The sequence below is a fragment of the Littorina saxatilis genome, linkage group LG17, assembly GCF_037325665.1.
Source record: "Littorina saxatilis isolate snail1 linkage group LG17, US_GU_Lsax_2.0, whole genome shotgun sequence".
NCBI classification, from domain to species: domain Eukaryota; kingdom Metazoa; phylum Mollusca; class Gastropoda; order Littorinimorpha; family Littorinidae; genus Littorina; species Littorina saxatilis.
In genome coordinates, this window is record NC_090261.1 from 37,092,815 (window position 1) to 37,114,193 (window position 21,379).

A 21,379-nucleotide genomic window follows, 5' to 3' on the forward strand; every position below is an offset into this window, starting at 1 on the left:
GCAAACAACCAACAACAAACGGGAACGAGCTCACCAAACTGTAGGCAAGGCGAGCAGAAAAGCTGGGTAACGTGGCCGGCGGGTGTCACTCAAACACACAAGGTCAGCCACAGAGCGTCAAAAAGTGAACCGTCCTCTCCGAGGTGAAAAAGACGTATGAGAATAGGCACGTGTTCCTAGAGGAAGTGACGTGGCATACACCCGTATGGGAGGTAACTCCCGGTGTGCTGGCCCATTACCAAAGCTACTTTCACTTTCGTTTTGGTGATGGGGTTGCTTCCCTTTAAATTCTTTAGCCGGGTAAGCGTTTTTCAGTGATAAGCATCTCAGGTGACTCAATGCTAATGTGATTCGGAGTAAGAATATGATATTTAATAAAACATTAAAACGTTCATAATAAACAATAGTAAACAAGAATTAACAAAACAAAACAAATAGACCGCCCATGCCTGGAATCGAACCCGGGTCACTTGGATTCAAAAAAAAATTCAAAAAAATAAAAAAAAATTATTTCTTTATTTTACACAATTAAAAAAATTATTAGAGTGAAATAAAACATTAAAATGTTCATAATAAACAATAGTAAACGAGAATTTAAAAAAAAAATAAAAACAATATAGACCGCCCATGCCGGGAATCGATCCCGGATCACTTTGGCCATGGACTCTCTCGTGCTCTGTCTCTCTTTCACCGAGACCAAACCCTGCATTTTAGTTTCTTTGCCGGGACCATATCCCCACCCGTTGTCTGGCTTGCAAATCATGCTTGTGACGTGTTCGGCTGAGGCCGCCCAAGTCTCCCCTTTAGTTCAGTGACTGGCTGTTCGCAAAGCGACCAGCCTCCCACCGCAAAAACTCCCACCGTTAAGAGTCGTTTTGGTGGAATATTTCGCATTTAGGTCCCAGGTAACATTATGAAGTTTTAATACGATCAATCGGACCTATTATCAAGTTAGTGTATCAACTTTTGAAAGAACTGCGCCCAGTAGTTTCCCACCAATAAGCTAAGTCGAGACAGACAGACAGACAGACACACAATTAAAGTCTGCTGGACCCTCCTACTGCGTACTCGGGGAAAAGAACCAGTATATACAATACGCACGTCTTGTTATATTTACATTTTAAAAGGCTATGCCACAGTGACACAACGAACATCCATACACACAAATATGTATATCTACATTTACTGGCAAGCCAGGCACTCCGCCTACGCCCCGGCCGTCAGCCAATGGCGCAGCTGGCATGGGTGCCTGTGCCAGGAATATCTTAAAAGCTCGGCGAGGCACCGAGTACATATATCACGGACATCTAAAAGTACTTTTAGGGTAAAAGGGTTAGTAAAAAGTAGTAAATTATAAGGGGCTTATTGTCCGTCAGGTCTTAATTGCCTATATTGGACATGAATTGGTTTATAGTTATACGATTCGAGTTTTACGCCATCGCGGCTTTTTGATGTTTGCGTGTTTAGGTGGTATCAGCCATCTGCACTTATGGTAGAATGACCAAGATCTTTAACGTGCCATTGTGGTGACACGGGGGTGGGAGATGGATACCGTCTCTGGGTCTGCACATAAAGTTGACCCGTGTCCGTCCCGGCCCGGATTCGAACCAGCGACCTCTCGATCACAAGTCCAGTGCTCTACCACCTGAGCTACCCGGGCCCCCTAAAAGGGTTAGTTTTTGAAAGGTGTATTTATTAGGTAAGAAGGTTTGTTTTATTCAAAAGTGGTGGCCTGCCATTTTATAGCCCTTGGCTGGGTATGGATGGGGGGTAAGGCCTCATCGGTGGTGTCGTGGTAGTACCTGGTTTGTCAGTTTTTAGCCATAACAAGGGCCTTCCCCTGAACCTAGTAGTAGTAGTAGTAAAGTTTCTATTTGTGTCCCCAGAATAAGTTTCTATTTGGGACATGAAGTGGTTATGCGCTAAGATTATATACCTTCCATGACTGTCCCTGACGTCACAGCTAGGGAACCAATGAAAACGTCGCTCTGGGACCACAGAACAAAATGGGGAGGGGGGGGGGGTTTCGAGGCTGCTGTCAGCCTCCATAGAAGCTACAGTTAAAATCCCTCAAAAATACACAAACTCCTGCACTAAGAAAACTACATCAAATACGCTATAAAAATATACATCAATAAAATGGAAATTCTTCGACGCATCATTTGATACCAAACACTTATTGGTTATCAACACTGTGAACAAAGTGCAGAACTTCGCAAAATAGTCATGTCACACCAAAATCCGTATGCAGTTACAAGTTAACCACAATCAAACACAGTGTATATTCAACAGGCTTCTCGTATGTAGATAATAAACATAAAATCTCCATTCTACTAAACAAATGAATACAGAATACATATTTATATCGAATACATGGGTAAAAAAAAGAATTATAGAAAAGCTACATAAAAGAAGAGAGAGAGAGAGTGTGTGTATGTGTGTCTATGTGCGTTCGTCTATGTGTAACAAGTATCAACACAGAAAGGTTACATGGGGAGAGGGGGGAAAAAAAGGTTCACAGACTGGCCTCTCCGACCTCCATGGCTTGAATCCAGTCAGTTCGGCGCCATCGTGTCAGAGCCAATTAAATTCTACCCCGAGAGAACAATGAGAAAGGACTGGATCATACCTATTTCCAAACCATTTACTAAGGGAAAGAACAAATATGATTTTAGAGTGTGAATCTTAATTCCACACCGTTTCAATACTAACTTAGATAATATACTCTGGACAACAACTTTCCAAAAGAGGATACATATTTGGGAAGCTGGTGATCCCTGTCTTACCTATTTATGCAGCAAATATTTCCAGCAATTATATCAAGTTAACTTCCCCAAAACTGATGACATCTTAAAGCCAATTGACATATTCCATGAAAACTCACAGAACATTGGTTTCTTATTGTCCTTCACCGCAACGTATTTTTTTAGCCCTCAAAAGTGTCGCTGGTAAACTCCGTAACGGCCTTTAAGACACAGGCGTTTTTGCTCAGAGATCCACGTACCAAGGCTTCACTGGTTTATTCTTCGTTGGAGGATCGAACTGCAAGCAGAAACAAAGTAACACCGATGAAGCGACCGGGATGTATTTCATCTGAAAACTGTCAGCTTTGTGTGTGTGTGTGTGTGTGTGTGTGTGTGTGTGTGTGTGTGTGTGTGACGGTGTGTGTGTGTGTGTGTGTGTGTGTGTGTGTGTGTGTGTGTGCGTGCAAGTGTTGGGTGTGTGTGTGTGTGTCGGTGTGTGTGTGTGTGTGTGTCGGTGTGTGTGTGTGTGGGTGTGTGTGTGTGGGTGTGTATGTGTCTGTGTGTGTCTATGTGTGTCTGTATGAATATGTGTGTGGTCTTTGTCTGTATATGTTTCTTTCTGTTTCCTTGTCTTATTGTCTGCCTTGTGTCTCAAAAGAGGGGTTCTTTTTCTTCATTTTCGCCGTCTGTATTCATGGGCTCTCCTCATTATGTATTCATGGGCTCTCCTGATTACTCCAACGTGTATGACTGTTTTTCTCCGCTATTTAGGCAGTCACACTCCGTTTTCGAAAGGGGAGGAGGGGTGGAGTACTGTAGTCACTATCATTAGGGTAAGGGTATCTAATTCCGACCGATTGAGATCATTGTTTTATTCTCAAGGCTCTAAATAGTAAAGTTTAGCAAATATGTCTTGTCTGGTAAGACCGGCGTTTTCCGTACGCAATTGGTGTTTTAAATAGGTGCCTGTGTCGTTGCTTTCCGTTATTAAAGAAGCGTTTGTCGGTAAACATTGGAGGTAGGTGTGGGAACCTAAATCCGACCGGGGGGTATCTAAATCCGACCGAAATCTACTCGGAGCTAAATGACAGTGAACGTAATGTTTCTCTCAGGCTTGTTTTGATCGTGTAGAACACACACAAACACACAACTTCGTGACTTTCAGTGAGCGAAACACTCTATTAATTACTATTAAGCTTACTGAGGCTTACATGCTCGCAAACACTGACAAGCACCCATCCACGCACTTGCGATGTTGGTGTCGATTCATCAGTTTAGCAAGACACGACAAGAGTGCGCGCACCTGTCATGAAGTGGATGGAGTGGTTGCGGCTTTTACTTGATCAAAACAAGATTCACTGCACATTATAAATACACAATCTGATACCTTCCCGTGTTCATACGATTTTTCAAGAGACATAAACGTAAACAATCAATGATTTTAATGGGATTTTGTACAGCGTTTTGCATTCTCTGCGAGGTGGTCGGATTTAGATACCCACTCAAAAACTGGGTATCTAAATCCGACCGATAAGATTTTCTCCTTTTCGATCAAAAAGTGCCAGAAGACTTAGTCCGAACTATCAAAATACACTTCCAAAAACACTTAGTAACATCCATTTTAATCAAACAGAACTCTGTTCATCAAGTTTTGTGACCTTTTTGTAAGAAACGTATGACGTACTTTTTCGCTACAAAGTTGCAGTTTCGCTCTGCGGGGGCTCTGGCGAAGCAGACGACACAAGGCAAATTTTCGCGCCGCGGAGCCGATGACGCAAATCAACTCTCGTGACAAAACGATTGGTCTGTACAGTCGCGTCATCAACCGGTTCATGACTGGCCCGAAGATTTTATTAAAGAAGTACAGGGTGGCATGTATATGCGATACAGACATTTGTGACCACACAACAAGCTAAGCTTATATCAAGTGTGGTTATAGATATGTACGATAGGAAATATTATTTCACGTGATGTCAAGGTCAGAGAATTGCTCATACCCTTATTAGAAATGTAAAACAGACAAGATACATTTTTTACAAAAATTCCTTCTGTTGTGGTGACGTGCACACATCGTCAGTTGATGAGACTGAGAAAATCGGTCGGATTTAGGTACCCCAAAAATCGGTCGGAATACACCCTTTCGGAGTCTCAGGCGAGAGCAAATCCCATTGCATGCTGGGATGGCAAATTGTACCAAACACAGGTCTTCAGAAGAGGTAAATGGCCGATTGCGTTCAAGTTTTCCCTCGTAAGCTCTTATCTCTTTGATATTTCTCTGGTTTTTGTCCCACGATAGCCACTGCTCTTTGTGTACGGTACACAGCAGAGTGTTTGGTAAAAAAATGTGACTAGCCGCGCATGCGCACTCGAAACTCCGAAGGGGTGTATTAGATACCTTTACCCTACCTGTTTGGTGAAATCGTCCGCACAGGCAAGACGAATGCGGTCAGGCGTGGCGGGAGTGTCGAGAGTGACGTAAGTTTGCAAGCCGGCGTCATTCCTCGCTGACGTCACTGCGTCCTGAACAGCGTGCAACACTGACGCCGCCAGGAAGAGCGGTGGTTCCCCGATTCCCTGCAGGAAAAATGACATAGTCACGGGCATTCATACACACACTCAGAAAAAATGTACACATACACGCACGCATGCTGGTGTACGCATGCACAAACGCACGCGCGCATGAAAACGCACACGCGCACAAACACACGCGCACACTTACACTTACACACACACACACACAAATGCTGTCTAACTTTCTCTCTCTCACTCCCCTTCTCTCCACCTTATCCTCCCCTCGGCTCCCCTCCCTTCCTTCCCTTCCATCCCCTCCCTCCCCTTTCCTCCCCTCCCTTACTTTAGAGGAGTAAACGGCCTTGGGGTTGTTGCTGTGGCGAAGCAGGGACACGTTGAAGACAGCAGGCACGTTGCCCAGGCTGGGAATCTTGTACGTTCCCGGGCCGCGAGTCAGCAGCGTTCCGTCAGGCCGAACTTTATACTGCTCCAGCATCATCATTCCGTAACCCTGCGACAACAGAAAATGAGCGAGTCAGCAGCGTTCCGTCAGGCCGAACTTTATACTGCTCCAGCATCATCATTCCGTAACCCTGCGACAACAAAAAATGAGCGAGTCAGCAGCGTTCCGTCAGGCCGAACTTTATACTGCTCCAGCATCATCATTCCGTAACCCTGCGACAACAGAAAACGAGCTTTAATCCTACAACAATAAATACAGCTTTGTACCTTTATGACAACACTAGCAGTTAAGCCCGGCTTCGCCCGGGAGTAAGCGGAGCCCTGTAGCAATTTAAGACGCTCGCTATCCCATTATCATTAGCTTTACCTCCTTTGTTTGGATACAAAAAAAGAGTTATCTCCCTTACCTTCTAGAAATTTCCGGAACTGTCTAGTTAATTTTTATATTTAGTCAAGTTTTGACTAAATATTTTAACATCGAGGGGGAATCGAAACGAGGGTCGTGGTGTATGTGCGTGTGTGTGTCTGTGTGTCTGTGTGTCTGTGTGTGTGTGTGTGTGTGTGTGTAGAGCGATTCAGACTAAACTACTGGACCGATCTTTATGAAATTTGACATGAGAGTTCCTGGGTATGAAATCCCCGAACGTTTTTTTCATTTTTTTGATAAATGTCTTTGATGACGTCATATCCGGCTTTTCGTGAAAGTTGAGGCGGCACTGTCACGCCCTCATTTTTCAACCAAATTGGTTGAAATTTTGGTCAAGTACTCTTCGACGAAGCCCGGGGTTCGGTATTGCATTTCAGCTTGGTGGCTTAAAAATTAATTAATGACTTTGGTCATTAAAAATCTGAAAATTGTAAAAAAAAATAAAAATGTATAAAACGATCCAAATTTACATTTATCTTATTCTCCATCATTTGCTGATTCCAAAAACATATAAATATGTTATATTCGGATTAAAAACAAGCTCTGAAAATTAAATATATAAAAATTATTATCAAAATTTATTTTTCGAAATCAATTTAAAAACACTTTCATCTTATTCCTTGTCGGTTCCTGATTCCAAAAATATATAGATATGATATGTTTGGATTAAAAACACGCTCAGAAAGTTAAAACGAAGAGAGGTACAGAAAAGCGTGCTATGCAGCATAGCGTAACCGCTCTTCTTGTCAATTTCACTGCCTATGCCGTGAGCGGTGGACCACGAGTATACGGTCTTGCTGCGTTGCATTGCGTTCAGTTTCATTCTGTGAGTTCGACAGCTACTTGACTAAATATTGTATTTTCGCCTTACGCGACTTGTTACATTTAGTCAAGTTTTGACTAAATGTTTTAACGTTGAGGGGGGAATCGAGACGAGGGTCGTGGTGTATGTGCGTGTGTGTGTCTGTGTGTGTGTGTGTGTGTGTGTGTAGAGCGATTCAGACTAAACTACTGGACCGATCTTTATGAAATTTGACATGAGAGTTCCTGGGTATGAAATCCCCGAACGTTTTTTTCATTTTTTTGATAAATGTCTTTAATGACGTCATATCCGGCTTTTCGTGAAAGTTGAGGCGGCACTGTCACGCTCTCATTTTTCAACCAAATTGATTGAAATTTTGGTCAAGCAATCTTCGACAAAGCCCGGACTTCGGTATTGCATTTCAGCTTGGTGGCTTAAAAATTAATTAATGATTTTGGTCATTAACAAGAAGAGCAAACGCTCGATCGAGTCACTTTCGCAGTTCTGAATATTATATGAGGCATCAGATGGACAGGAAGAAATTGCTATTCACAACACAATGAGTCACGTTCACATAAAATTTGAGCCCGGTCACTTTTATAGTTTCCGAGAAAAGCCCAACGTTAAGTTGTGTGTTGCCGAACAGAAAAGGCTAGTTATCTCCCTTGTTTTTCTGATAACGTTCGTAAAAGGCTACAGATGTAAATACTTTGATGTAAAGAATAATCCTACAAAGTTTCAATCACATCCGATGAACTTTGTCAAAGATATAAAATGTCTAATTTTTCCTTTGACGCTGACCTGTGACCTTGAAAAAGGTCAAAGGTCAACGAAACCATCGTTAAAGTGTAGAGGTCATTGGAGGTCACGACTAAACAAAATATGAGCCCGATCGCTTTGATAGTTTCCGAGAAAAGTCCAACGTTAAGGTGGTGTCTACGGACGGCCGGCCGGCCAGACGGCCGGCCGGCCGCCGGCCGGCCGGCCGGACAGACTAACACTGACCGATTACATAGAGTCACTTTTTCTCAAGTGACTCAAAAATCTGAAAATTGTAATTAAAATTATTTTTTTATAAAACGATCCAAAATTACTTTTATTTTATTCTTCATCATGTTCTGATTCCAAAAACATATAAATATGTTATATTCGGATTAAAAACACAAGCTCTGACAATTAAAAATATAAAAATTATGATTAAAAATAAATTTCCGAAATCGTTTTAAAAACAATTTCATCTAAATTCCTTGTCGGTTCCTGATTCCAAAAACATATAGATATGATATGTTTGGATTAAAAACACGCTCAGAAAGTTAAAACGAAGAGAGGTACAGTAAAGCGTGCTATGCAGCACAGCGCAACCGCTACCGCGCTAAACAGGCTCGTCACTTTCACTGCCTTTTGCACTAGCGGCGGACTACGGTCATTGTGAAAAAATGCAGTGCGTACAGTTTTATTCTGTGAGTTCCACAGCTTGACTAAATGTGGTAATTTCGCCTTACGCGACTTGTTCTTTCTTCATTTCTTCCCCTCATAGGAGCAATAGCGAGTCTCTAATATCACTGGCATGATGTGCTTGCTACAGGTGAACAGTAGGCACTGAACTGGTCTTGCACCATATAGCTGTATTCAATAAATGGTAGGTCCATAATCTGAGAAAGGAAACAATGAATCAAGAAACTAAAACCCAGGTGCACATCTGCGGCACCTAGGGAGTGTACGTGCACACTATCTCGTTCCTGCTTCTTGCCATCTCAGAGGTATGGCGACCACAGACAAAAAAGAGTTATCTCCCTTACCTTCTAGAAATGTCCGGAACTGTCCAGTTAATTTTTCATTCTTCATTTCTTCCCCTCATAGGAGCAATAGCGAGTCTCTAATATCACTGGCATGATGTGCTTTAGATAAATAGAAATAAGTAATGGTACAAATGATGTGTACCTGTACAAATCCGCCCTCTATCTGTCCAACGTCAATGGTAGGGTTAAGACTCTTCCCCACGTCCATGACAATGTCTGTCTGCATCACCTGTAGATAAAGAATTTAACAAATATCATGTAAAAATATTGTGTAAAACTATTATGTAAAAATTTTCTTGTTTTCTTACCTTCATTTCGGTATGTTTCTTTCGTTGGATAAAATAGGCGTTATCTCTCGAAAGCGTGGAGGTGTAATTCAGGCACCAAAGTGAAATCAACGCTACTGAGCTATGCTGAATCCTTCTGTAACGACTTATAATAACACCAGTGTCATCTCTAAACGGGGTTAATACCATCATTGTCTTCAGCGTCCTTTTTAACTGAGAGATTGTCAGAGTAATCCTCTTTTAAAGTCCCAATTCCGCTTGCTTTTTACATTTAGTAAAGTTTTGACAAAATATTTTAACATGGAGGGGGAATCGAGACGAGGGTCGTGGTGTGTGTGTCTGTGTGTCTGTATGTGTGTAGAGCGATTCAGAGTAAACTACTGGACCGATCTTTAAGAAATTTTACATGAGAGTTCCTGGGTATGATATCCCCAGAAGTTTTTTTCCATTTTTTCGATAAATGTCTTTGACGTCATATCCGGCTTTTTGTAAAAGTTGAGGCGGCACTGTCACACCCTCATTTTTCAATCAAATTGATTTAAATTTTTGTAAAGCAATCTTCGACGAAGGCCGGACTTCGGTATTGCATTTTAGCTTGGTGGCTTAAAAATTAATTAATGACTTTGGTAAAAATCTGAAAATTGTAATAAATTTTTTTTATATAAAACGATCCAAAATTTACGTTTGTCTTATTTTACATCATTTCCTGATTCCAAAAACATAAATATGTTATATTTGGATTAAAAACAAGCTCTGAAAAATAAAAATATAAAAATTATGATCAAAATTGAATTTCCGAAATCGATTTAAAAACAATTTCATCTTATTCCTTGTCGGTTCCTGATTCCAAAAACATATAGATATGATATGTTTGGATTAAAAACATGCTCAGAAAGTTAAAACGAAGAGAGGTACAGAAAAGCGTGCTATGCAGCACAGCGAAACCACTACCGCGCTAAACAGGCTCGTCAGTTTCACTCCGTTTTGCACAAGCGGCGGACTACGGTCATTGTGAAAAAATGCAGTGCGTTCAGTTTCATTCTGTGAGTTCCACAGCTTGACTAAATGTAGTAATTTCGCCTTACGCGACTTGTTACATTTAGTCAAGTTTTGACTAAATGTTTTAACATAGAGGGGGAATCGAGACGAGGGTCGTGGTGTATGTATGTGTGTGTGTGTGTATAACGCGATTACATGAGAGTTCCTGAGTATTATAACCTCCAGACGTTTTTTTCAGTTTTTGGATTAATATCTTTGATGACGTCATATCCGGCTTTTTGTGAAAGTTGAGGCGGCACTGTCACGCTCTCATTTTTCAACTAATTTGGTTTAAATTTTGGTCAAGTAATTTTCGACGAAGCCCGGACTCTGGTATTGCAATTTCAGCTTGGAGGCTTAAAAATTAATTGATGAGTTTGCTCATTAAAGTTGTCATTAAAATCGATTTTTTTCGCAAACAGATTTACAATTGATTGCATCGTATTCTTTACCAAATTTTGAATCTAAAAATATAATACATATGTCATGTTTACTCTTAAAATGTGATCACAATTAACGAAATTAGTACTTCGATTATTATTTAAGAAATCGATCAAAAATGATTTCATCTTATTCCTTATGATTTCCTGATTCCAAAACCATATAAATATAATATGTGTTCGACAGATTGACTAAATGTTGTACTTTCGCCTTACGCGACTTATTTCATATTTTTCTGTTCCTTCATTTACATCCACTTTAAGACTTCCTCCTTTTAAAGACCTAGTTTTCTAAGATATTTTTTTTTAAAGGGGGATCCCATGTAGCCCGGCATTATCAGCAGCATTCTCTTGGAGCCTCTGCCAGTGCTTATATCTTCTGCCTCATGTCTTATATCTTATGACTTATATCTAATATATTATATCTTACATCTTATATCATATGTCTCATATCTTATATCTTCAATCTGATGTCTTATATTACCTCATGTCTTATGCCTCACATTTTATTTTTATATCTTTTGTCTCATATCTAATGTCTTACATTTTATGTCTTATATATCATGTCTTATGTTTTACGCTTAGTCTTATCGCGGGTCTGCTATTGAGGTGAAAAAGCCAGCTTACCCTGTGATCTCCAGTGAGACAGTCTACCTCCACCTCGGAACATGCTACGCCATAGGTGAAGTAGGCGAAGGGATTGCCCGAGTTGGTGGCGAAGTCATAGCCAAGGTCCGGTACACTGCACGTGCAAACCGACAAAATCAGTTTATATCTAAGTCATCTCCTACCCTACCACCATCCACCCTCGACAATATATACATACCCAAAATACGAATTCTAAAAATAACTTGTTTGTTTAGGTTGTGAAAGAGTGAATATCCTTGCTTTTAGGGAGTCGAACCATCCCCGGGCCCATCACCAGCGAGGGGTGTGTCCGATACACGTTGACAAGGAGCACCTGTGGATTATTTATCTTATTAAAAGCAAGGGTATTACTTTTTGTGCAACCCATACAAACCTGACAGTTATTTCCAAACATCGTCTATAAAAAGGAGTAGTCGGGTTCGTATTGGTTATGAAAGATTGAATACCCTTGCTTTTAGATGGACAAACAATCCACGGGACCATCACTAGCGAGGGGTGTGTCTGAAATAAGCAGCACGTGTGGATTATTTGTCTCATTTAAAGCAAGGGTATTACTCTCTTACAACCCATACAAACCTGACATGCAGTTATGTATCGATTGGACATTGGATTTCCCTTCTATGAGCCATGTGACGTCAGAGGCCTACAAAACTTCATATTTGGGCGTTTCAGGTTAACCGAAACTTCAAAGGAACTACTTACTTCATATTTGGGACACGCAGATTAACCCACAGATCAAAACACACGTCTGCCAAACTGTAAAAATGAAGCAATTTGCAGATCTATCTCGGGAAGAAATTAAAAACAATGATCGAATACCAACACACTTCAGCTGAACAAAAGATGAACATGGGAGACACCCTCCATCAGCATATTACAGGCAACACACAACTCCAAGTTTTGCCGCGGCCAAATTCAAACCCCTCGCGAAGTTCACTCAGCTCTGTCGCGCACACAGCCACCGGCTGAGTCGATATGCGCGGGGCAAGTAGTTTCGACATGTCCTTTGAAGATATGAATTTCTTCCTCAATCGTCAAAACAACAACAAAGTCAGTACCTGAAAGGGATTCGATCGATACATAAGTGAGACTGTCTCAAAAGGTGATGGGCTCTCACCCAACTCAATTCCAAAGCCTTGGAGGAAAAGAAAATGAATCAATATGGCATTTGTACCTTACCATTGTGACCATAAATGAATAATGATATACATAAGAAAAAATCAAATTGATATCACTCGTAGTAAAATATTTTTCAAAGAAAATGTTCGGGATTACAGCAGTAATCTCATTGCCAAAATGAGACTCCACTGGGTGTGCGTTTGAAGTTTGCTTTTTTTGCAGAAAATAAAGATGATTGCATTCAATTTTGTGTCTTGTTTTCTTGAGTGTGATGTTACCTGTTCGTTTATGTTTCAAACTGTCCAAATTTTTTTTATTTAACAACAACAAAAATCGATTTAAAATATTGTGAACGATCGTTATCCACTTTGTCAGAACAGTGTTCAACTTGAAACACTGGTCGTGTTGGTTCATTCCATGAAGCATGTAATCAAAGTATTTTTTCATAATTATCAACACACAGATAACAGAAATAAACACTTTACAAGCGCAAAAGCACCTTGGGTAACGTCCATGGCGTTCTCATGTGAACTGGGAGATTTTTTTTGTCAATTCGTAACGATCGAGCAAACCGAAATAACTCCACTTGTAGCAGACGAAATTTCCTCGTTTCACGAACGAAAGAATGCGGCCCAAATCACGCGCGAGGCGAGACTTCGGATGGAGGGAAAACATGGCGTCTTCGAACAGACCAGGTTGGTTGCAATTTTTTGTCACAGAGTTTGGACAACATAACGATCGATACAGAGTAACGATTGAGCTTAAAACTCCTCAAAATGATGTTAGAAAACTACCACTGAAGCGTGTACTTCCATTATTTTGTTCTAGTCTTGAAATAACTCGGCGAATAAAAAGCGTCTGCTGTGTGTCGGCGTCTGTGACCTGAGAGATCACGTAGACCACAGGCGGACAAAATGAATACTGGAGTCAACGTAACGATCGCTTCGGGTTTATAAGTTTTGAAGATTTACGATGTGCACTACGTTGGCACTATCATGCATGGTCTATCAACATATTTCAACGTTGTTCAAACAATAAAACAGCAATAAATGTAATTCAGAGCACCGAAATTCCAATCAATCACTACGATCGTTATGATGACAAAAGACGAAGTGGAGATTCAGGACTGCACTGCGATCGACCAATAATTCTTGCACTTGTAGTTTTTATTAGATGTTTATAAAGTCTTATTAACTCTTAAACAACTTTCAACATGTAAATGCAGCAACATCAATGGGAATAATGTTATTTTTCCAACTCTTGTTCCTTTTTTCCCCCACACAATTGGCTTTACTTGTTTTCTTTGTAAGACTAAAATCAAAACTTTCTTCAATTCTTGTCATCTAGGTTACAATTAAGTGTCAGTTTCTAAATTTGACAGATTGTCATGTGTTGCATGTAGTGATTTCACTCTTCTCGTTATTGTAATTTATAAAATAGCATTAATGATTAGGATGGAAGTTGATTTTTTTTTTTTAACAAATGAAATAAAATAACGACGCATACATATGACACACATTTATGTGCTTTTCAGGTCTTAAGGTTCGCATGGTTGACCCTCCAGAAACGAAACCAGTGCGCAAAACAAATGCAGAAGATCCTGTCAAGTTCCATGTTTACCAACAAACATACCTGGAACAAAACCGAAGGAACAGCTAGGAGTCGGATTTTGACTGCAGAAGAGCAGTTGCACGTGAAGGTGCAGAATCACCTTCGACAACAACGGCTTCGGTAAATGGTAGTAACTATATTTGTTTTAATATTGTTTACTAAGTACTGGATACAATCCAGAAACATCCTCCTGTGCTTGTTTCACAGACGTGTATGCATTCACTTATTTCCCAAATGGGAACATGTTTGAGTTTATGGATAGACAACCAAATGCAAGTACACCTCAAAGGACTGCATCGATAAAACAAACCACATAAAACCACCAAACATGCAATACCAGCATGCACAATAAACTCATACTCTGCAATGATAGCCAGAATAAGCTTCTACAACATATCTAGCCAGATCCAGACACCCATTGGTTATTTTCAACCTTGCTCCCAGACTTGACCCTTGCCCCTCCCACCACCAACTGAGTATATAATGATCATAACGGACAATTTAAGTATGCTCAATTTCCCTGCTGCATGAAATCCAATTTAACCAAACATCCATGTTTCATTGTAGTGTTCATTCACATACCGATTCCGTTGACTTTCTGTCTTGATTCAGCTTTTATAGTCAGTTGGACCCAATAAACAACGACTACAATTGTACAATATATTTTTTACAATTATTCAATGAATGTCTTATATTATTATTCAGCAATGTCTTCAAGGTATGTTCAAATCTAGTCATTTTATTCGTTTCATGTGTGTTAATCTAGTCATTATGTTCCTATGACTGTCCATTTTGCTGTCACTAATTGACCCATTCTTACCGTTTCCGGCCATCATTGACACATTTTTACATTTTGTTGTTGATGTTATTTGTCACTTGGTGCTATTCATAACTTGTGAAATACTCAATAAGTTACTCATCATTTAAAATCTTGATTCGGTGATACTGCATGCGTAACACCTGAAAAAAAACCACCTAACTTTGTCCATTGCGTTTTCTGTCACGATCAACCTACTTTTTTATATTTAGTCAAGTTTTGACTAAATATTTTAACATCGAGGGGGGAATCGAGACGAGGGTCGTGGTGTATGTGTGTCTGTCTGTGCGTGTGTGTGTGTGTGTGTGTGTGTGTAGAGCGATTCAGACTAAACTACTGGACCGATCTTTATGAAATTTGACATGAGAGTTCCTGGGTATGAAATCCCCATACGTTTTTTTCATTTTTTTGATAAATGTCTTTGATGACGTCATATCCGGCTTTTCGTGAAAGTTGAGGCGGCACTGTCACGCCCTCATTTTTCAACCAAATTGATTGAAATTTTGGTCAAGCAATCTTCGACGAAGCCCGGACTTCGGTATTGCATTACAGCTTGGTGGCTTAAAAATTAATTAATGACTTTGGTCATTAAAAATCTGAAAATTGTAAAAAAAAATAAAAATTTATAAAACGATCCAAATTTACGTTCATCTTATTCTCCATCATTTTCTGATTCCAAAAACATATAAATATGTTATATTTGGATTAAAAACAAGCTCTGAAAATTAAATATATAAAAATTATTATCAAAATTAAATTGTCGAAATCAATTTAAAAACACTTTCATCTTATTCCTTGTCGGTTCCTGATTCCAAAAACATATAGATATGATATGTTTGGATTAAAAACACGCTCAGAAAGTTAAAACAAAGAGAGGTACAGAAAAGCGTGCTATTCTTCTTAGCGCAACTACTACCCCGCTCTTCTTGTCAATTTCACTGCCTATGCCGTGAGCGGTGGACTACGAGTATGCTGTCTTGCTGCGTTGCATTGCGTTCAGTTTCATTCTGTGAGTTCGACAGCTACTTGACTAAATATTGTATTTTCGCCTTACGCGACTTGTTTCTGTTTATGTTCAACCAGTATTTCACCTGGATCATAATGCTCATTTTATTGACAATATTTACAATTGTCAGCAGAATACAAGTCAATTTTCCAGTCATTTTGATTGTGGTGTGTGTAAATCAAAGTGTAAGATAAAAACTTTGTCCACTGTATTTTGTGTCACGGTCAACAAACTTTTCTTGTGTATTTCAAATTTTCCTTTCATTATAGAAATGATACATTTTGCAAAATAACATTTGAGCTCTCACTGAAGTGTGTTTACATTTTCTTGTCATACAGCTTCAGTGAAAATGTGACAAGACTATGTTTTGCAGAATGTGTTCTGTTCCATCACTTCATAATCAACGCATTTTAACATGTAAGGATTCTGTAGTTGATTAGATGATACAAATTACGTGTCGGGTAATGTCGATGCATCTCTGTATAAACTTTAATTTGGTGTTTTAGTCATTTTGATTAAGAGATGTGGCACAAACAAAGGTCTGTGCTTTAAAACTTTGTCCAAAAAAAGTTGTCACGATCAACACAGATTGTATATTGCATGTGTTTATTTGGTTATGTTTAAGTGACCATTACATTAGCAATTGGATTTCATCTGAAAAAGACTACTTGTAGGGTTTGGTTAATGTATTTTGATTCTACGACGATGAATGGAATACAATTTTGTATCAACATTTTTGTCCACTCCACTGATAGTAACGATCACGTTACATTTGCTTGTCATACGTATATTTGTATTTTTCCTGAATCATAAGGTTAATTTTATTGACAATATGTACAATTGTCAGGAACATACATGCCAATTTTCTAGTCATTTTGATTGTGATGTGTGTAAATGTATGCTAACCCTCAAAAAACGTTGTCCACTGTATTTTGTGTCACGATTGACACTCTTTTTTGTGTATTTCAAATGATCCTTTCACTATGGAAATGATACACTTTTAAAAATAACATTGTTCTCACAGTAGCGTGTATACATTTTCTTGTCATATAGCTTCAGTGAAATTTTGACAAGACTATGCTTTGCAGAATGTGTTCTGTTCCATCACTTTACAATCAAAGCATTTTAACATGTCAAAATTTTATAATTGATCAAGGTGATACAAATCACATGACCAACTATGTCATCATGTTCCCCACAAAGCTTAGTTATGTTGTTGTTGGGGTTTTGATTAAGTGATATGGCACAAACAAAGGTCTGTGCTTTAAAATGTTGTCCAAAGAAAAATTGTCACGATCAACACGGATTGTATATTGCATGTGTTTATTTGATTATGTTTGAGTGACCAATTACATTAGCGATTAGTTTTCATCTGAAAAAGTCTACATGTAAAGTTTGGTTTTATGTATTTTGATTCTACGACAATGAATGGATATTGTTTCAGAATTTTTGTCCACTCCTCTGATAGTAACGATCACGCTACTGATTTACACCTACTCCATATGTGTGTAACATTGGTTACTATTGTAATGTTTTTTATTTGCAGCACTATAGTTTCAATAACACCAATGCTGACTTAAAGTTGATAAATGCATTTTGAGTTTGTGACTTGAATGAATGTGTGAAGATATGTGTTGATCGTTATGATGACAAAGTCACCGCTATGTTTTGGACTTCCTAAGTTCAAAAAGCTAGCACAGATAAGCTCCCAATACCTATTGAACATCCTTCTTTTGAAATTCATGAAATTTGATTTTATTGGGATGTTTAATCTTGGATTTTCAACATCCCCACTTTGTCCACATAACGATTGACACATTGACAGTAACTTGCATTAAATATGCAGTATCTCATTATTAGAGTAAAGAACTATCTTTTCACGGTTATTCAAGGAAAGCAGATGCATTTGACCTTCTGAAAAGGGTACTTGCTTGGCTGTATTCACATTTTCAATTTTGCACCCTCAAGTCTCACTTTTTAATTCACCTTTTGAGACAAGCTCATATGTTATTTGCGTTTTTGACCTAAATATGACATTTTACACAGATCTCGACAGTCATTGTTCACCTCGACCGCTATCGCGGTCTCGGAGAACAATGACTGTCTCGATCTGTGTAAAATGTCATATTTAGGTCAAAAACGCAAATAACGTATAATATCCGAACATCGTCTATAAAAACGAGGTAGTCTTATGAGGGAGGTACATTTGCAGTCAGAAAATGTTTGTTTGTAAATCTCTCTAAATGAGAAGTCTTACATCGGGGGGTCTTAAAAGGGGGGTTCCACTGTCCAATAATACCAACGATTGGTCGTGAAAACAGCGACTCACATGAAGAAGCCAGAGGCAGACAGGTTGACCCTGGCCAGGTATGCTGACTTCACCAACTCTTCCCAGCTGGCAACGACGTCACCACAAGCCTTCTGGTGCTTGTCCAACCGTTCGCGCAAGGTCTCGCAGGCCTCCTGAAATGCAGAGTAGCGGAGGTGAACGGAACTTAACTAACAGCGTACGAAGTTTTTTTTAATTCTGCAGTCATTAAGGTGGTGTAGGATGCGTGCAGGGTATTTTCGTGCTTCTATAACCCGCCGAACTCTGGCATAGTTTACAGGATCGTTTCCATGCACCACAACAAGAAGAAGAAGAAGAAGAAGAAGAAGAAGACGAAGAAGAAGACGAAGAAGACACCCGTAGCACACACATTTCTGCCTTCCTAAAAGCGTGACCAGACTTGGACGCCGTTTTACGGTATATGCGCCGCAGGCCGTTTTCTGCGTCGCGCGGGATTTTGCCGAGTGGCTACACATCGACGACTTTTTTCACAACGCGGTATCAGTGGAGCGGAAGCGTCAAGGTCACCTGACAGGAAGGTCAACACGCTAGCGGTAATTTGCAAAGATGGCTGCGTACATACAAAACAGTGACAGTGAGGAAAGTGAAGATGAGATGATGGTGTTGGCAGCATTAGCTGTGCATCTCGACCAGGAGCGTCAAATTCATCGCACTTGTGTCGAAGAGAATCGGTAAGCAGCCGCCATGTTGTACTTAGAGTCTACCCACAATCCAACTCGATTTGACGGTTGACGTCATCGCTCTGGTTTTCTCTGATTGGTCAAATTTCCGTCGTTCTATTTCTGTGTCAGAGAAATTAGAACACGCTCTATTCTGTCTGCAGATAACGCTTCGCGATCATAGCCCGCCGCGGCGTGCCCCGCGGGACCGTTTTGAGCATAAGTCAAATGTGGACAGGGTCAGCCTGGAGTGTCTGGACAGGCCTTAAGAGGCTTTATACTGCAGCATGTCTGGCTCTTAGGAAGGGCCTATACCGCGTCATGGCGTGACATTCCGCGTGTTCCCTTCCTTCTAAGAGGACGCTACGGTTGTCTCCTTCTTCTTCTTCTTTTGCTTAGTAATATTTATTGATTTGCTAGTTATTATGACTATCGGTAAAACACTATCAAAACAAGCAGCAACATCATCCCGGCTCGCAACCTGCAACACCCTTCTTGACAAGTGCCCTATTGAATGTGATCGAAAAGAGGGTTGTAATCTAAAAAAGGAACCGAAGAACATGATCAGTAAACCGGAAGGAAACACGCGGAATGTCACGCCATGACGCGGTATAGGCCCTTCCTAAGAGCCAGACATGCTGCGGTATGAAGCCTCTTTGGAAGGCAGAAATGTGTGTGCTACGGTTGAAGAAGAAGAAGAAGAAGAAGAAGAGGAAGAAGAAGAACAACAACAACAACAAGAACAACAACAACAACAAAAACAACAACAACATTGCTTTTAAGAGCACGTTTATAAGCTTTGCTTGTTGTGCTCTATTTACTAATTGATTGTATGCGGCTTTGTTGTATGTGATTTTGCTGAATAAAATTGTTTAAACCAACAACATCAGTATCGGTGGTCTGGGGGCCTCGGTCATCGGTCAATAACGCATACTTTTTTGATCTGACGCACTGTTCTGATCCCTTGCCGGTCGACTGTCCGATAGTTTTGAAACGCAGGAGCTCTTCTGACTGTTCAGTTGTTTTTGTAGCCACCGCAACTTAACCCAAACACATGTTCAGTCCAGGTTCACCTGACGTATTGTCCTCTTAGTCTGGGAACAGCACTGCAGTATATATATATATGTCGTGCCGAAGTCACGGAATTGCTGAATTCGCGAAATTGGCAATATTTTTGGCCATATCGCGTAATCGGCAAAACGCTGCCCACTAAGAGAAATTGCTTTACCTCCCTAGTAAAGAGTAGTATGGTGTGTGTCGAGCATAACTCCGGAAATGCACGAAAAGTACACTTTTTGCAATAACTTGCCTCAACTTATCGATTACATGTATTGTGATATCTTTCCATTCGAGTATCCAGCTGTCTAACTGTGGTGATATCCCCGGCATTTGAGAACTTTAAAACCAAACAGTGGCTGCCGATTTCGCAAAATGGCCAAATGTTAGAAGCCTTTACGCGTTTTCGGCAATACGCTGCCGATTTTGCGTAATGGGCAGCGATTACGCAAAATGGGCAAAAAAGTTGCCGATTCCGCGAATTCGGCAATTTATGTATATATATATATATATATATAAGATCTGAAAGGTCCAGCTTTACCCACCTTGACCGCCTGTCCATAGATATCGGAGGACATGCTGGCAGCGGTGGGTGTGGTGTTGGGCACGGTGTTCGTACTGTTCTCTGAGATCAAAACCCGTGACGGCGCCACTGCTAGCACCCTGCTGGCTATCTAGAAAGAAAGGAGAGACATTTCAAAATTAATACAGTGGAACCTACCTTTTGAGACCCTCAAAAGCGGAGGCGACCACGGTGCAAGGGAAGCTCTATGGCAGTCTGGACGACCTACAGCGCACGGCAACATTTGCGCGGAGAACCGGCGTTTCCATCTGAGTGATCGACAAGAAGAAGAAGAAGAAGAAGACCCTCAAAAAGTCTGAGAAAACCAGGTCTTAAAAAGGAGGGAGACTTAAAATGGGAGGTACATTTATAGAGGGTCTGAACAGAAAATCTGGAAAACAGGGTCTTGTATGGGAGGCAGCCTTCAATCGGATTGGGGGGGGGGGGGGTGTTATTAAAGAGGGGGGAGGGGAGGGGGGGGGGTCTACTGTATAGACAATTGGTGTTCCTTGCCCTGTTCTTGCACCTTAACACCCTTATCACATAAAACCGGGTTAGTCAACTAAAGAAAGGACATTAAAGATATATTGCAGCTTATCTATGGTAGATGGACACAAAATGTCGTTCAATGAGTGCCCATTATTTGCTGGTGTTTTGCAGTCCAAAAAGTAGCGTATATGTTCTCGCTGACTCGACCCAGGCTCTAAGCTAGAGGGTTACCTGGGTTTGTTTTTTTTAGCCAAACCTCTTTGACCGAAAGCAGTTATGCTCATGTCTCGCCTGAGATAATAAAGTTTCCCATGTTATATGTCTATGTCAATCTGCCTCCTTTCGCCAACAATCCTAGACTGCCACAAATTATATAATACTCAAATCCGCCTTTTTTGGGGGGTCACTAAACCGAGCTGGGCGCTAAGCTAAACAAAAGGCTGTGTATACGTGTTGGTAGTATTTGTGTGCGCGCGTATGTATGACTCCACACTGCCTCCAGAGCTCTCTTTACAATTGCATTTGACTATTGTTATGAAATGCGTAAATAAT

At 40.3% G+C, this 21,379-nt stretch overlaps 1 protein-coding gene across 5 annotated transcripts in view; it reads right to left on the reverse strand.

Annotated features, from left to right (window-relative positions):
• Positions 1–386: 386 nt before the first annotated feature.
• Positions 387–21,379, reverse strand: part of LOC138951649 (xanthine dehydrogenase/oxidase-like) — a 104,463-nt gene continuing 83,470 nt past the window's right edge. For 4 of the 5 annotated variants that reach the window (XM_070323185.1, XM_070323186.1, XM_070323184.1 and 1 more), the window contains 7 exons: positions 20,322–20,450; positions 18,041–18,174; positions 11,138–11,252; positions 8,888–8,974; positions 5,599–5,766; positions 5,151–5,318; positions 387–3,042 (listed from right to left, as the gene is read on the reverse strand). In XM_070323185.1, coding sequence (XP_070179286.1) covers positions 2,989–3,042; positions 5,151–5,318; positions 5,599–5,766; positions 8,888–8,974; positions 11,138–11,252; positions 18,041–18,174; positions 20,322–20,450 — 855 coding nt within the window. In that variant the 3' untranslated portion in view covers positions 387–2,988. Of the gene's footprint in view, positions 3,043–5,150; positions 5,319–5,598; positions 5,767–5,801; positions 5,931–8,887; positions 8,975–11,137; positions 11,253–18,040; positions 18,175–20,321; positions 20,451–21,379 lie in introns of those variants that run through there. The other variant, XM_070323187.1, reaches the window with a different exon arrangement.